At 39.1% G+C, this 16012-nt stretch overlaps 1 protein-coding gene across 10 annotated transcripts in view; it reads left to right on the plus strand.

The window, feature by feature from the left end:
- The window catches only part of LOC128690100 (uncharacterized), a 78292-nt gene continuing 62280 nt past the window's right edge, over positions 1-16012 (plus strand). For 7 of the 10 annotated variants that reach the window (XR_011392691.1, XR_011392690.1, XR_011392692.1 and 4 more), the window contains exons 1-3: positions 4-245; positions 2166-2316; positions 10505-10659. Coding sequence is in view for 1 of the 10 variants with exons in the window: in XM_070090636.1 (XP_069946737.1) it covers positions 2196-2316; positions 10505-10659 (276 nt within the window). In the remaining 9 variants the exon portion in view is untranslated. Of the gene's footprint in view, positions 246-2165; positions 2317-10504; positions 10660-16012 lie in introns of all 10 variants that reach the window. The other 3 variants (XR_011392694.1, XR_011392695.1, XR_011392696.1) reach the window with 1 other exon arrangement.

Raw genomic sequence — 16012 nt, forward strand, 5'->3', positions numbered from 1 at the left:
TTTAGTATAGTTTAGTGTAGCAGTGTAGTTCAGTACAGTGTAGTGAAGCAGTGTAATGTAGCGTCACTGTTTGCTTGAGTGAGTTAGGTTAGTCACTGTCTGGTTGAAGGTGAACGAAGGTGACGCTGCAGCAACTCTACTGTACAACATCTTCACCTACCTGCCACACATCCTGGGATATCCATGACATCCTGGAATATTCGTGACACATCCAGATATCCATGACTCATCCTGGGATATCCGTGGTACTTATCTTTGTGGGTTATCCATGACAATCAATGATATCCATGATTCATACTGGGATATCCATGACATCCTGGGATGTTATCCATTCCACATTTTGGAATATTCACGATTTCATGTTGGGATATCCATGATATCCTGGGATATATGTGACATCCTGTGTTATCCATGACATATTTTGGAATATTTGGAAAGGAAATAAGTCACTTTCACGTTTTTTTTTTTGGAGGGGGGGGATTATCCCCGGTAATTTACACTAATATAATTGTACTTATGTGTACCTGTGCCTAAATAAAATTACTAATCCTGGGATATCCATGACACATCTTGGGATATCCTTAGCTAATTTTGATAGTATCGGTATTGGCTAATTTTAATGGTTTCACTATCAGTGGGTATATGCTAATTTTGATGGTATCAGTATCAGCCAAAAATTGAGTATCAGTATAGGCAAAATTTTTTATATCTCATCACAATTACATTAGTATGAGGACCCAAATGGAAATGTCTCGTACAAAGTGACATTTTGGGTTATTCCGGGTAATCTACCCCTCAAGGAAGGTTCCTTGATGTTGGTGAGGGGCTCTTGATTTAGGGAATTGGATCTGTGCTCCAGTTCCCCGAATTAAGCCTGAATGCCTTCCACATCCCCCCCCCCAGGCGCTGTATAATCCTCCGGGTCTAGCGCTTCCCCCTTGATTATAATAATAATCCGGGTAATCTACACTAGGCTGCTATGTATGATAATTTATGTAACTGTATTTATGTATACCTGTACCTGAATAACTTACTAGACCATGTTGCAGATCACTCAGCTTGACATGTTTTATATTAATTTTAAATGTTAAAAAAATGCGCTGTATATCCATTGTGGTTTAGCACTTCTTTAAATTATAATAATTTAAATGTTAAAGGACCCCAATGGAAATAACTCACTTGACTTTTTGGGTTATCCTGGGTAATTTACACTATGATAATTGCACTTATGTGTACCTATGACTAAATAAACTTACTTATTAGAAATCTGTTCCATGTTAATGTGAGAAATCACAAAAGTGCTTGGAATATTACCATTTTTTTCACTGGGGTTATTTTGCATATTAAGATAACTTGCTTTCTATTACCTTATTTCAAATAACAGATGTGGCACTTTAGGCACCTGTATTTCTCATTTTCCTCTATAAGGAATTTATGAGTGCTGTATGTACAGTACTTAAAAGCTCTGTCTATTACAGGATTGTAGATGGTCAAGGAACCCAATGGAAATAAGTCACTTTGTCAGACTTTTTTTTTTTTGGGGGGGGGGAGGGGTTTGTAGGTAATTTACACATGTTACTATGTAAATGGATCCACAAAACAAGTGGTTTTAAAGTGAATAACAATACTGCGACTAGCCAGGGATCGAACCCAAGATTTTTAACCAACCTCCAGGTGTGCTAGGTATGTATCATAATTGTACTTGTGTAACTGTACCTAAATAAACTTATTAAAGTACAGTGGACCCCCGGTTAACGATATTTTTTCACTCCAAAAGTATGTTCAGGTGCCAGTACTGACCGAATTTGTTCCCATAAGGAATATTGTGAAGTAGATTAGTCCATTTCAGACCCCCATGTTATACCAGTACAAACGCACTTACATAAATACACTTACATAATTGGTCGCATTCGGAGGTGATCGTTATGCGGGGGTCCACTGTATTACTTGAACTGGCTATTACAGTACATGTACTAAGGATTTTATAAATAATTTCTTTCATGCTAGTCGACTGGAGTGGGTCACATCCTGGGGAACAAGATTGAAGACCTCAGTGGAAATAAGACAGACAAACCCTCTATGAGGTACTGACTTTCTTGGGTTATCCTGGGTGGCTAGCCCTCCAGGGTTAAAAATCAGAACAAAATCTTATCTTATTATTCTAGGATGCTTCAGATGTTACATAAAAAGAAAAAATGGCAAGCTCAGAACCAAGGAGGAGACTGGATGATAATCAACCATGTGTAACAAGTAAACGTATTGGTGGGGAAAACAAACCTGACTATAGGGTTTTACTCTACATTCCAAATATAATTGGTAAGTATATAACGGAATTTTAGTTGAGTACAGTAAAATCATCTTAATTTGGAAGAAATTTTTAAATTAACTAACTTTATCTACTTGCACTCTATTGCTTGTAGAGCTTCATAGTTATGTTCAGTATTAACTCTTAAAATGGCATGCAGTACTTACGAGTTGATGAATTGATGAATAAGACACTTGTCACACCAGAGTATCTTATTGCCATAATGTGCCTGTAAAGCAGACTTTTTCATGTGGCTACAGAAATGATTTTTATGCTAGAGACTGCAGAAGGAAGTGGAGAGGTTACTATAAGGTGTTCAGTCTTTTATTGCTGATAAGTGTTCAGTCCCTTTCTCTATAAAGACTATTTTTAGCTTTTATTTAACCCTTAAACTGTCCAAACAGATCTATGTTCACATGCGTAGTGCTCCAAAAGTAGATCTACATTTTTTACATATTTTCAAATTATAACAAAAAAACGTAGATCACAGTTTTTTACATGTTTTCAAATGTAAAAAAACAAAAAGAAGATCTATGTTTTTTTTACATACTTTCAAATGTTGAAAAAACATAGACCTACATTTGGACAGTTTAAGGGTTAAATGGGTGAAGGTTTTTTTTTAATTTTTGTGAGTGCATTTACTTATTATTTTATGTGACTTTTATCTGCATTATTGGTTGTTTCATGCTGATATTTTTCTATGGATGTGTGTTGATTTTTTTATATGTACATATATGGGTTTAGCACTTCCTGTGATTATAATAATTGTTTAGCTTGTGTGTAGTTACGTGTCTTTAAGTATGACCATTTTTATTGTACAGTGCTGAATTATTTAGTCTCAGCAATCTAAATTACACATCTTTCTTTTAAAGATTTAACAGAAATTATTATGATCGTTCCTCAGTCTCCATGGAGATTAGCCTTCCAAGTCTCTCCAGGTTCTCTGGATAAGTTATGTCTCTTTAGCTTGATGACTATGGTAAAAAATAATCTGCTGTTTTGGTATATTGGATTTGAAGCCAGTCTCTTACACTGTACATAATTCCTTCTCCTTGCTTCTTATAAATTCATTAAATTCTCATATACTGGTATACTGTATATGTAATACAGTATACCAGCTTTTGAAAGTTTCTTGTTTTTTTGGGTCATCCTACCTTGGTAGGAAACGGATGGTGTATTAAAACAAAAGCGTTGGTTCTATAGATAGTTTATTGTAAGTTTAATCTTAAGTTTGCCCGAAATGCATTGCATAATTGTGTAAACTTTTTCATGTATGATAGAAAAACATGTAAAACTAGGTAATGCTATGGAAAATAAATTTTACTTAGGCCATTAATCCTGCAAATGACAAGTATAAATATGTAGTGGAGGGAAGGAGGTGTAAAGGTCATCCCTGGAAAGCACAGGAAGAGGGAGTAAAAGAGGTTTTGTGTGCGAGGTGCTCGGACATACAGCAAGCATATGGAAGTGTGTTAGATAAGAGTGAGTGGAGATAAATGGTTTTTGGGACTTGACAAGCTGTTGGAGTGTGAGCAGGATGGTAACATTTTATGAAGGGATTCATGGAAACTGGTTAGCCGGACTTGAGTCCTGGAGGGGTTTGGGCTATTTACTGTTTAGAGTGACATCTAAACTCTTGTATCTGTGCACCTCTGCAAAGACAGTGATCGTGTGAATGATGGTAAAAGTTTCTTTTCTTTGGGTCACCCTGCCTCGGTGGAAGACGGCCAGCATGTTAAAAAAATGATAACTATAGGAGGGCCCCAATTATACAGCATGTTAGGTCCCAGACTACTGCTGTAAAGCAAAATTGCTATAAAGTAGAAAAAGCCTTTTTTTTCACTTTCAAATGTGTATAAAAGCCTGATAATATGATTATAATATGTTAACTGAGTAATAGAACTCAGCCTTAAATATGCATATACAGTACGTACACACATTACTTCTTCCTTCAACACGCCGGCCGTATCCCACCGAGGCAGGGTGGCCCAAAAAGAAAAACAGAAGTTTCTCTTTTTAAATTTAGTAATTTATACAGGAGAAAGGGTTACTAGCCCCTTGCTCCCGGCATTTTAGTCGCCTCTTACAACACACATGGCTTACGGAGGAAGAATTCTGTTCCACTTCCCCTTGGAAAACACATTACTTACCTTAAAATATTTTCATCCTTAATTTACAGTGAGTGAGGGTTGAATATATTTATTGTAGGAAGGCTGAATAAATGAAGAATGTGTATAATTGAAAAGCACTGCATCAGCGAAATGCTGTAAAGCGGAGTCCTCGTGTACAGCCTCTCCTCACTTAGCGATGTACTTGTTTACTGATGCCTCAGACTTAAAATAGTCTCTCTGACCAGTATTCATCTCTAATTAATGTATATTAGAGCTGATTTCCTCTATTCTGTTTATTTCAATATACAGTACACTACTGTATAAACATTTAAAAATATACTAGAAATGTTATAAATGGTGCAAAAGTGACATTAAAACAGTATCAAAGATGGTTGACACAAACCCACTACCGTTATAGTATGCTCCTCACTTAGCAACGAATTTGTTAACGATGTGGTCTTAGGAACAGAGCTCTGTCGTTAAGTGAGGAGAGGCTGTATACTAATCAGAATACCTCAATAGCCAAAATAAGGCATAGTATGAAATCTAAGTGTGTATTCCTTGAGAGAAATACCTCACAGCAGTAGAAGGAATTTAAAGTTACTTGTTTAGTACTCGAATTAATCTCTTCAAAAAAATTTTCTTTGGTTGTTTGCACTGTTTTGCTTGATAAATTCACTATATATCAAATGAACAACAAAAGGCTGTATGTTGTCTCTAGAATAAAAGAAATTTTGTATCATAGACCACAGTGTCAGGTTCAAAACGTAACTTGAAAATCCACCCGGCATTTATATCTTTTTCTACTCAAACTTAAAAATGGAGGCTATATAATGTGATAATAAGTTATGTACATGTTTATAGAGGGGCCACAGATATATCAGATCACTTTCTAGTTGTAGCTACACTGAGAGTAAAAGGTAGATGGGATACAAGGAGAATAGAAGCATCAGGGAAGAGAGAGGTGAAGGTTTATAAACTAAAAGAGGAGGCAGTTAGGGTAAGAGATAAACAGCTATTGGAGGATAGATGGGCTAATGAGAGCATAGGCAATGGGGTCGAAGAGGTATGGGGTAGGTTTAAAAATGTAGTGTTAGAGTGTTCAGCAGAAGTTTGTGGTTACAGGAAAGTGGGTGCAGGAGGGAAGAGGAGCGATTGGTGGAATGATGATGTAAAGAGAGTAGTAAGGGAGAAAAAGTTAGCATATGAGAAGTTTCTACAAAGTAGAAGTGATGCAAGGAGGGAAGAGTATATGGAGAAAAAGAGAGAAGTTAAGAGAGTGGTGAAGCAATGTAAAAAGAGAGCAAATGAGAGAGTGGGTGAGATGTTATCAACAAATTTTGTTGAAAATAAGAAAAAGTTTTGGAGTGAGATTAACAAGTTAAGAAAGCCTAGAGAACAAATTGATTTGTCAGTTAAAAATAGGAGAGGAGAGTTATTAAATGGAGAGTTAGAGGTATTGGGAAGATGGAAGGAATATTTTGAGGAATTGTTAAATGTTGATGAAGATAGGGAAGCTGTGATTTCGTGTATAGGGCAAGGAGGAATAACATCTTGTAGGAGTGAGGAAGAGCCAGTTGTGAGTGTGGGGGAAGTTCGTGAGGCAGTAGGTAAAATGAAAGGGGGTAAGGCAGCCGGGATTGATGGGATAAAGATAGAAATGTTAAAAGCAGGTGGGGATATAGTTTTGGAGTGGTTGGTGCAATTATTTAATAAATGTATGGAAGAGGGTAAGGTACCTAGGGATTGGCAGAGAGCATGCATAGTTCCTTTGTATAAAAGCAAAGGGGATAAAAGAGAGTGCAAAAATTATAGGGGGATAAGTCTGTTGAGTGTACCTGGTAAAGTGTATGGTAGAGTTATAATTGAAAGAATTAAGAGTAAGACGGAGAATAGGATAGCAGATGAACAAGGAGGCTTTAGGAAAGGTAGGGGGTGGGTGGACCAGGTGTTTACAGTGAAACATATAAGTGAACAGTATTTAGATAAGGCTAAAGAGGTCTTTGTGGCATTTATGGATTTGGAAAAGGCGTATGACAGGGTGGATAGGGGGGCAATGTGGCAGATGTTGCAAGTGTATGGTGTAGGAGGTAGGTTACTGAAAGCAGTGAAGAGTTTTTACGAGGATAGTGAGGCTCAAGTTAGAGTATGTAGGAAAGAGGGAAATTTTTTCCCAGTAAAAGTAGGCCTTAGACAAGGATGTGTGATGTCACCGTGGTTGTTTAATATATTTATAGATGGGGTTGTAAGAGAAGTAAATGCAAGGGTCTTGGCAAGAGGCGTGGAGTTAAAAGATAAAGAATCACACACAAAGTGGGAGTTGTCACAGCTGCTCTTTGCTGATGACACTGTGCTCTTGGGAGATTCTGAAGAGAAGTTGCAGAGATTGGTGGATGAATTTGGTAGGGTGTGCAAAAGAAGAAAATTAAAGGTGAATACAGGAAAGAGTAAGGTTATGAGGATAACAAAAAGATTAGGTGATGAAAGATTGAATATCAGATTGGAGGGAGAGAGTATGGAGGAGGTGAACGTATTCAGATATTTGGGAGTGGACGTGTCAGCGGATGGGTCTATGAAAGATGAGGTGAATCATAGAATTGATGAGGGAAAAAGAGTGAGTGGTGCACTTAGGAGTCTGTGGAGACAAAGAACTTTGTCCTTGGAGGCAAAGAGGGGAATGTATGAGAGTATAGTTTTACCAACGCTCTTATATGGGTGTGAAGCGTGGGTGATGAATGTTGCAGCGAGGAGAAGGCTGGAGGCAGTGGAGATGTCATGTCTGAGGGCAATGTGTGGTGTGAATATAATGCAGAGAATTCGTAGTTTGGAAGTTAGGAGGAGGTGCGGGATTACCAAAACTGTTGTCCAGAGGGCTGAGGAAGGGTTGTTGAGGTGGTTCGGACATGTAGAGAGAATGGAGCGAAACAGAATGACTTCAAGAGTGTATCAGTCTGTAGTGGAAGGAAGGCGGGGTAGGGGTCGGCCTAGGAAGGGTTGGAGGGAGGGGGTAAAGGAGGTTTTGTGTGCGAGGGGCTTGGACTTCCAGCAGGCATGCGTGAGCGTGTTTGATAGGAGTGAATGGAGACAAATGGTTTTTAATACTTGACGTGCTGTTGGAGTGTGAGCAAAGTAACATTTATGAAGGGATTCAGGGAAACCGGCAGGCCGGACTTGAGTCCTGGAGATGGGAAGTACAGTGCCTGCACTCTGAAGGAGGGGTGTTAATGTTGCAGTTTAAAAACTGTAGTGTAAAGCACCCTTCTGGCAAGACAGTGATGGAGTGAATGATGGTGAAAGCTTTTCTTTTTCGGGCCACCCTGCCTTGGTGGGAATCGGCCGGTGTGATAATAAAAAAAAAAAAAAAAAAAGTTATGAATGGTAATTGTTTCCTCTTCTAATCTGCATTAATTATTGAATATCCATTTATATAAAAATCATTCTACTAGAAAACAGCTGTAAAGCTAGCTAGCTTTGTTATTTTTATATTTATATTACACATCGGCCATTTCCCAAAAAAGGCAGGGTGACCTGAAAAAGAAATGCTGTCATTATTCACTCCATCACTGTCTTGCCAGAGGCATGCCAACACTACAGTTTAGAAACTGCAGCATATCTCCACCCCTCCTTCAAAGTGCATGCATTGTACTTCCCACCTCCACCCTTCCTTCAGGGTGCATGCACTACTTTCCACCTCCACCCCTCCTTCAGAGGGCAGGTATTGTAATTCCCACCTTCACCCCTCCTTCAGAGTGCAGGCACTGTACTTTCCACCTCCATCCCTCCTTCAGAGTGCAGGCACTGTACTTTCCACCTCCATCCCTCCTTCAGAGTGCAGGCACTGTACTTCCTACCTCCACCCCTCCTTCGGAGTGCAGGCACTGTACTTCCCACCTCCACCCTTCCTTCAGGGTGCATGCACTACTTACCACCTCCACCCCTCCTTCAGAGGGCAGGTATTGTAATTCCCACCTTCACCCCTCCTTCAGAGTGCAGGCACTGTACTTTCCACCTCCATCCCTCCTTCAGAGTGCAGGCACTGTACTTCCCACCTCCACCCCTCCTTCAGAGTGCATTCACTGTACCTCCCACCTCCACCCCTCCAGAGTGCAGGCACTGTACTTCCCACCTTCACTCCTCCTTCAGAGGGCAGGCACTGTACTTCCCACCTCCATCCCTCCTTCAGAGTGCAGGCACTGTACTTCCTACCTCCACCCCTCCTTCGGAGTGCAGGCACTGTACTTCCCACCTCCACCCCTCCTTCAGAGTGCATTCACTGTACCTCCCACCTCCACCCTTCCAGAGTGCAGGCACTGTACTTCCCACCTTCACTCCTCCTTCAGAGGGCAGGCACTGTACTTCCCACCTCCACCCCTCCTTCAGAGAGGAGGCATGGTACTTCTCACCTCCACCTTTCCTTCAGAGTACAGGTGCTGTATGTCCCATCTCCACCCCTCCTTGAAAGTGCAGGCACTGTACTTCCCTCCTTGAGAGTGCAGGCACTGTATTCCCACCTCCACCCCTCCTTCAGAGTGCAGGCACTGTACTCCCCACCTCCACCCCCTCCTTCAGAGTGCAGGCACTGTACTTCCCACCTCCACCCCTCCTCCAGAGTGCAGGCACTGTACTTCCCTCCTTCAGAGTGCAGGTACTGTATTCCCACCTACACCCCTCCTTCAGAGTGCAGGCACTGTACTTCTCACCTCCACCCCTCCTTCAGAGTGCACTGTACTCCCCACCTCCACCTTTCCTTCAGAGTACAGGCACTGTACTTCCCACCTCCACTCCTCCTTCAGAGTGCAGGCACTGTACTTCCCTCCTCCACCCCTTTCAGAGTGCAGGCACTGTACTTCCCTCCTCCACCCCTTTCAGAGTGCAGGCACTGTACTTCCCACCTACACCCCTCCTTGAGAGTGCAGGCACTGTACTTTCCTCCTCCACCCCTCCTTGAGAGTGCAGGCACTGTATTCCCACCTCTACCCCTCCTTCAGAGTGCAGGCTCTGTATTCCCACCTCCACCCCTCCTTCAGAGTGCATGCACTGTACTTCCCACCTTCAGGACTCAAGTCTGGTTTCCCTGAATCCCTTCATAAATACATGTATTACTTTGCTCATGCTCCAACAGCCTCTCTGTACTGCAACAAAATGGGTTCACACTTTAGGTTTTTTCCTTTGGCTAAAAGTTCTGTAGTGAAACTTTTTACTGATTGAGTTATAGCATTTTCAGAACGATGTGGCTTAACATGTACATGATCCTGTAGCCTTTGTTTATTATTTTTATTATTACTTTTTTCAAAGGGAAGTGCTAAACCCATAGGGGGCTGCATAATGCCTGAAGATGGGATGGTTGTCAAGCTTGTTCTAAGGGAGGAAAAGGTAGCTCAATTTCCTTGGATCATGAGCCCTTCAGCTGCAGTGTACCTTCCCTTTGAAGTAGTTGTATTGTTTAAAATGTTATTGTGACCTTTTCACATACACATGAACTATTATACAGGATAGAATTCCTATTTTATTGATTAACCATTTATATATCTGACATTCTACATATACTTCATTACTATTTTAATTTAATTTTTCTAAATTCTAGTACATATAATCCATTGATTGATTGATAGTAAATTAATGTTGCATTACGTTGAGTGAATAAAGTAGAGCCATGCATTGCTTAACGACAGGGTTACATTGTGAGAAATGCATCGTTAGATGATTTCATTGTTGTGTGAATGTCATAGTGTACTTGCACAATCCTAGATGGTACAGCCTATTGCACACCTAGGCCATATGGTTTGTTTGTTTTTTCATCATAGATTTGCTTGTAATCAGTTAACGTACCATGAACATTCCTCTCTTTTAATGAAAGCCTTTCGGTGTTGAGGTCTGCATTTTCACACATTTTAAGGAACTTGTTGGAGTCTGCAAAAGCTTCTGCTAAACCCTTCAATGTGCATTTTCTTTTGGTGCTCTTTTTCTTCTCCTGCAAGGGCTATGATGAACAAAACAACATGAGATTAAATAAAGCACAGCGTTGATGTGTGGCACGTGACAGTAATACTGTACAGTATAATTATTAATTGACATCAAACATTGGCAGGTTACATACGTCTTTTGTTCCTTCTGGTTGCTTTCTGCATCCTACCAACCTCCCCTGCTTCATTTGTTGTCTTCTACTCCATCTCAATAATGTTGGATGGTGTTGATGGGTATGCAGCTCGAAAACTACATCAGTGTTCACTATTTGGATCTTGGGTTAGTAGTCAGTATGTTATTGTGTACTAGTTTGTATATACCATACATACTGTAGTTTGTATGTCTAGTGTACTAGCTTGTATATACTATAGTACATAGTTTGTATGTCTATGGTGTGCTAGTTTGTATATACTGTACATACTGTACAGTGGAACCTCCATTCACGAGTTTAATCTGTTTCATGACCTTGCTTGCATCTGGATTTGTTCATTTGCAGAGTCAATTTTCCTCATTTAAATTAATTGAAGTGCAATTAATCCATTCAGGGGAATTCTGTACTTCAATAATTTCCCTAATATTATCTATACTGCTTATTTATCTATCATAATTCATCTAATATATAATAAACACTATAAATAACATAGAAACCTGATATATACTCTAGAATGAATAAAATATGTCATTCATGTGGTGGTATCGTCGGCGGACGAGAGTTTATCTGGAGACCGGACAAAATACTCCTTGAATAATTTCGCTTATATCATCTATACGGCTTATTTATCTATCACAGTTCATCTAATATGACGTAATAAACAATATAAATAACTTAGAAACCTGATATGTACTCTAGAATGAATAAAATGTCATTGTGTAACAGGTGAAGGCAGCTATAGTACATTATTATTACAGTAGGGCCCCACTTTATGGCGTTCCGATAACACGGCTGTTTTAAATTATCAAAACTCACTATATGGCTCCCCCCACCTGTCTTTCTAATACAGTCACCTCTCCCCACCTGGTTTGTTTACATTCTTTGTGAGATCCGTAAGCCCTAAGTCTCTCCATTTTGTCTGGAAAGTCCAAAATTTCAAGTGTTTTTAAAAGTTATTTCATATTTTATATATACTCTGATAATTATACTTATGTATACCTGTACCTAAATAAACTTACACACTGTGCTGGCATGCAGGTACACATTAAAATCAGTAAGAGTGTCTTAGGTCTCCAGATGTCATATTAGTAATGATAATAATCACAGAGTCTCATTTAAATGTATATTATGTTAATATACACATTTTCATTAATCCATCTATGATATTTTTTCAAAATTATATAATAAACATGATGCATAACATATAAATATGATAAAATACACCCCACAGTAGAATAAACAAACATAAATATGAGATGTGGTAGCAGACGACTTGCACAAGTGACGTCACATTAGAAAATAATAATAATAATAATAGTCACCGAGTCTCATTAAATGTCGTATATTACGTTAATATACACATTTTCATTAATCCATCCATGATATTTTTTTCAAAATTATTTTTATTATTTTTTTTTTTTTTTTTTTTATTATCACACTGGCCGATTCCCACCAAGGCAGGGTGGCCCGAAAAAGAAAAACTTTCACCATCATTCACTCCATCACTGTCTTGCCAGAAGGGTGCTTTACACTACAGTTTTTAAACTGCAACATTAACACCCCTCCTTCAGAGTGCAGGCACTGTACTTCCCATCTCCAGGACTCAAGTCCGGCCTGCCGGTTTCCCTGAATCCCTTCATAAATGTTACTTTGCTCACACTCCAACAGCACGTCAAGTATTAAAAACCATTTGTCTCCATTCACTCCTATCAAACACGCTCATGCATGCCTCCTGGAAGTCCAAGCCCCTCGCACACAAAACCTCCTTTACCCCCTCCCTCCAACCTTTCCTAGGCCGACCCCTACCCCGCCTTCCTTCCACTACAGACTGATACACTCTTGAAGTCATTCTGTTTCGCTCCATTCTCTCTACATGTCCGAACCACCTCAACAACCCTTCCTCAGCCCTCTGGACAACAGTTTTGGTAATCCCGCACCTCCTCCTAACTTCCAAACTACAAATTCTCTGCATTATATTCACACCACACATTGCCCTCAGACATGACATCTCCACTGCCTCCAGCCTTCTCCTCGCTGCAACATTCATCACCCACGCTTCACACCCATATAAGAGCGTTGGTAAAACTATACTCTCATACATTCCCCTCTTTGCCTCCAAGGACAAAGTTCTTTGTCTCCACAGACTCCTAAGTGCACCACTCACTCTTTTTCCCTCATCAATTCTATGATTCACCTCATCTTTCATAGACCCATCCGCTGACACGTCCACTCCCAAATATCTGAATACGTTCACCTCCTCCATACTCTCTCCCTCCAATCTGATATTCAATCTTTCATCACCTAATCTTTTTGTTATCCTCATAACCTTACTCTTTCCTGTATTCACCTTTAATTTTCTTCTTTTGCACACCCTACCAAATTCATCCACCAATCTCTGCAACTTCTCTTCAGAATCTCCCAAGAGCACAGTGTCATCAGCAAAGAGCAGCTGTGACAACTCCCACTTTGTGTGTGATTCTTTATCTTTTAACTCCACGCCTCTTGCCAAGACCCTCGCATTTACTTCTCTTACAACCCCCTTTGATTATTATTATAATCAAAGGGGAAGCGCTAAACCCGGAGGATTATACAGCGCCTGGGGGGGGGATGTGGAAGGCATTCAGGCTTAATTTGGGGAACTGGAGCACAGATCCAATTCCCTAAATCAAGAGCCCCTCACCAACATCAAGGAACCTTCCTTGAGGGGTCAAAATTATGTAATAAACATGATACATAACATATACAGATAATACACCCCCACAATAGAATAAACATAAATATGAGATGTGGTAGCCAGATAACTTGTACAAGTGATGGCAAGAATAACATTTTCTCTAATCTAACATAAGAGAAAATGTGTTACTGGGGGTAACTGTAGAAAATTATTACTTTCGTATGTATGTAAGTTTATTCAGGTATACACAAATACAGTTACATAGATTATCATACATAACAGCATATGTGTAGAGAACCTAGGATAACCCAAAAATGTCAGACAGGGTGGCTTATTTCCATTGCCTTCACTCGGAGCATCATTTCTTCTCAAAATGATGTTACATTAGAATGGGAGTGTTCTTCTTTATTTATTCTACCATATCAATGTAGAGACAACCTGTACACAATGTAACTTGTACACTAACCAGACGTGTACACTTTGTTGTTTACAAAACTTACGTTCACCTGGTTTGTTTACATAACTCTGCGCCTGTCCTCTCTCATGTACTCATTCTTTCTTTCTCATTTATTCGTTTTATCTCATTTACTTACTCCTGACCATGCATTAAGACTACAAATATTTTAAGGTAAGTAATGAGTGAACTGTATATACATTTTATCACTCTGGGATGCTTAAATATCATAGAATATTTGTGGGTGGGTTGGCCTGGTATGGTAGCCCGGCTGGCTACCATACATATACGTACCACACTTGATTTCCTACAATAAATACTAATCATCTCACCCTAGATTAAGACTAAATATTTTAAGGTAAGTAATGAGTGCACTATGTATGTATTGTATTTTTTTATTGTTTTTTGATGCCTAGTTCTATTGCTAACTTAATATATTTTAGTGTAAACTTGTTATCTAGTATTTGTATGCATTTATAAGTGGAAAAAAAGGGTGTTCCACTTTACGGCGATAGCCTGGAACCTAACCTGCCGTATAAGTGGGGCCCTACGTATACATTTATTATTATACATACACTATTTTATTACATGTATTATTATATTATAATTTTATACTATTATTATTATATGTATTATTATATTATAGTTTTATACTATTATTATTATATGTATTATCATTACAATATAAATAATTTTTAATTTTTATTCACACAAAAAATATAAGATTTACTGTTATGCAAACTACTGCATTATTGTAATACATAATTGTATAAATAATGTCAACACATTCACGACTGCATATTGGAACGGACAGTGATGTCATTTGCTTACTCTTGAACTTCGCCAAAGAATCGAACATTCCTGGTATGTACTTTGAGCTTAATTTCAAGGTACTTTTCATCGTGAAACGAATCAGAATCATATCTAGTTTTGTAATATATCTTCCAATCTATCAAAGGAGACCAAAAAACAAGAATACAACCATAAAAACCATATGAAAATACCGCTAAGGGGAGGCTAATTTGTCAGCATAGTTGCTGATCCCCTGTATATGTATATGTTATCTGAGTATCATAGTTAGTACCATCTATATGTTTTACATAGTTGATCCCTTGCTGGGCTCAGTGACTAGCTTGTGTGACGTCACCTGATGCCGCATGCGAGCGCTGCGCTCCCGGCTTCCTCCTCACTCCATGCTTAGGTCTACGAACAGGCAACACAGGCAGTCTGGGCTCCCCCTCTCACACTGCTAATATAAGTCTCAAGATTTTTAAATACAACTTTGATATTAAAAGTCTTAAGAAGATGGTTGATATTCCTTCTCTTCTTAAGACTTTTAATGTCAAAGTTGTATTTAAAAATCGTGATACAGTAAAAAAAACTTTTGATCAAGAATTCCCCCAAAATGCTGATGGATGTGTCTATAAGATCCCATGTAAAATTTGTGATAGTTTATTATGGTCAAACTGGTAAAAGTCTCGAACTAAGATTAAAACAACATAAATATAGCATTAGAACTGGACAAAATTCTAATGCTCTTATTTATTCATGTGAGAGATTTTAACCATCCAATTGACTTTCAAAAAGTTGAGAAAGTTGTATCAAGCAAGTCCATAGTCAAAAGGAATGTAATTGAACCATGTTTTATAAAAAGCAGATTTGAAAATAATATGAATATTTCCTTTGATTTATATAAATTAGATTCATTTATAATTAATAAAATTTGGGAAGAATTTAATAATGCATTGGACAAATAGTAAATCTTATTTCTTGGGTAGAGTGCTTTGTTAGTGGGATGCTGTGAGGACCTGCCTAGTTGAGGCCAACAGGCCTGCTGCAGTGTTCCTTTCCTATGAGTTGGATGTCGTTGCATGTCAGGTGTATACTTTGTTGTGGGATGTGATGGTGAGGTGTGATCTTGACCTTTATATGCCTTCTTTTGATGTATTGTTTTTATAGTTCCTTGACAATGTGAGAGGTCACGAAAGCGCTTGGAATTTCATTGTTCTTTTGCAGTGGTTGTTTTGTGTGTATATATATTTCTTTCCATCACTGTCTTGCCAGAAGGGTGCTTTACACTACAGTTTTTAAAACTGCAACATTAACACCCCTCCTTCAGAGTGCAGGCACTGTACTTCCCATCTCCAGAACTCAAGTCCGGCCTGCCGGTTTCCCTGAATCCCTTCATAAATGTTACTTTGCTCACACTCCAACAGCACGTCAAGTATTAAAAACCATTTGTCTCCATTCACTCCTATCAAACACGCTCACGCATGCCTGCTGGAAGTCCAAGCCCCTCGCACACAAAACCTCCTTTACCCCCTCCCTCCAACCCTTCCTAGGCCGACCCCTA

This window comes from Cherax quadricarinatus, chromosome 32 (genome assembly GCF_038502225.1).
Source record: "Cherax quadricarinatus isolate ZL_2023a chromosome 32, ASM3850222v1, whole genome shotgun sequence".
NCBI classification, from domain to species: domain Eukaryota; kingdom Metazoa; phylum Arthropoda; class Malacostraca; order Decapoda; family Parastacidae; genus Cherax; species Cherax quadricarinatus.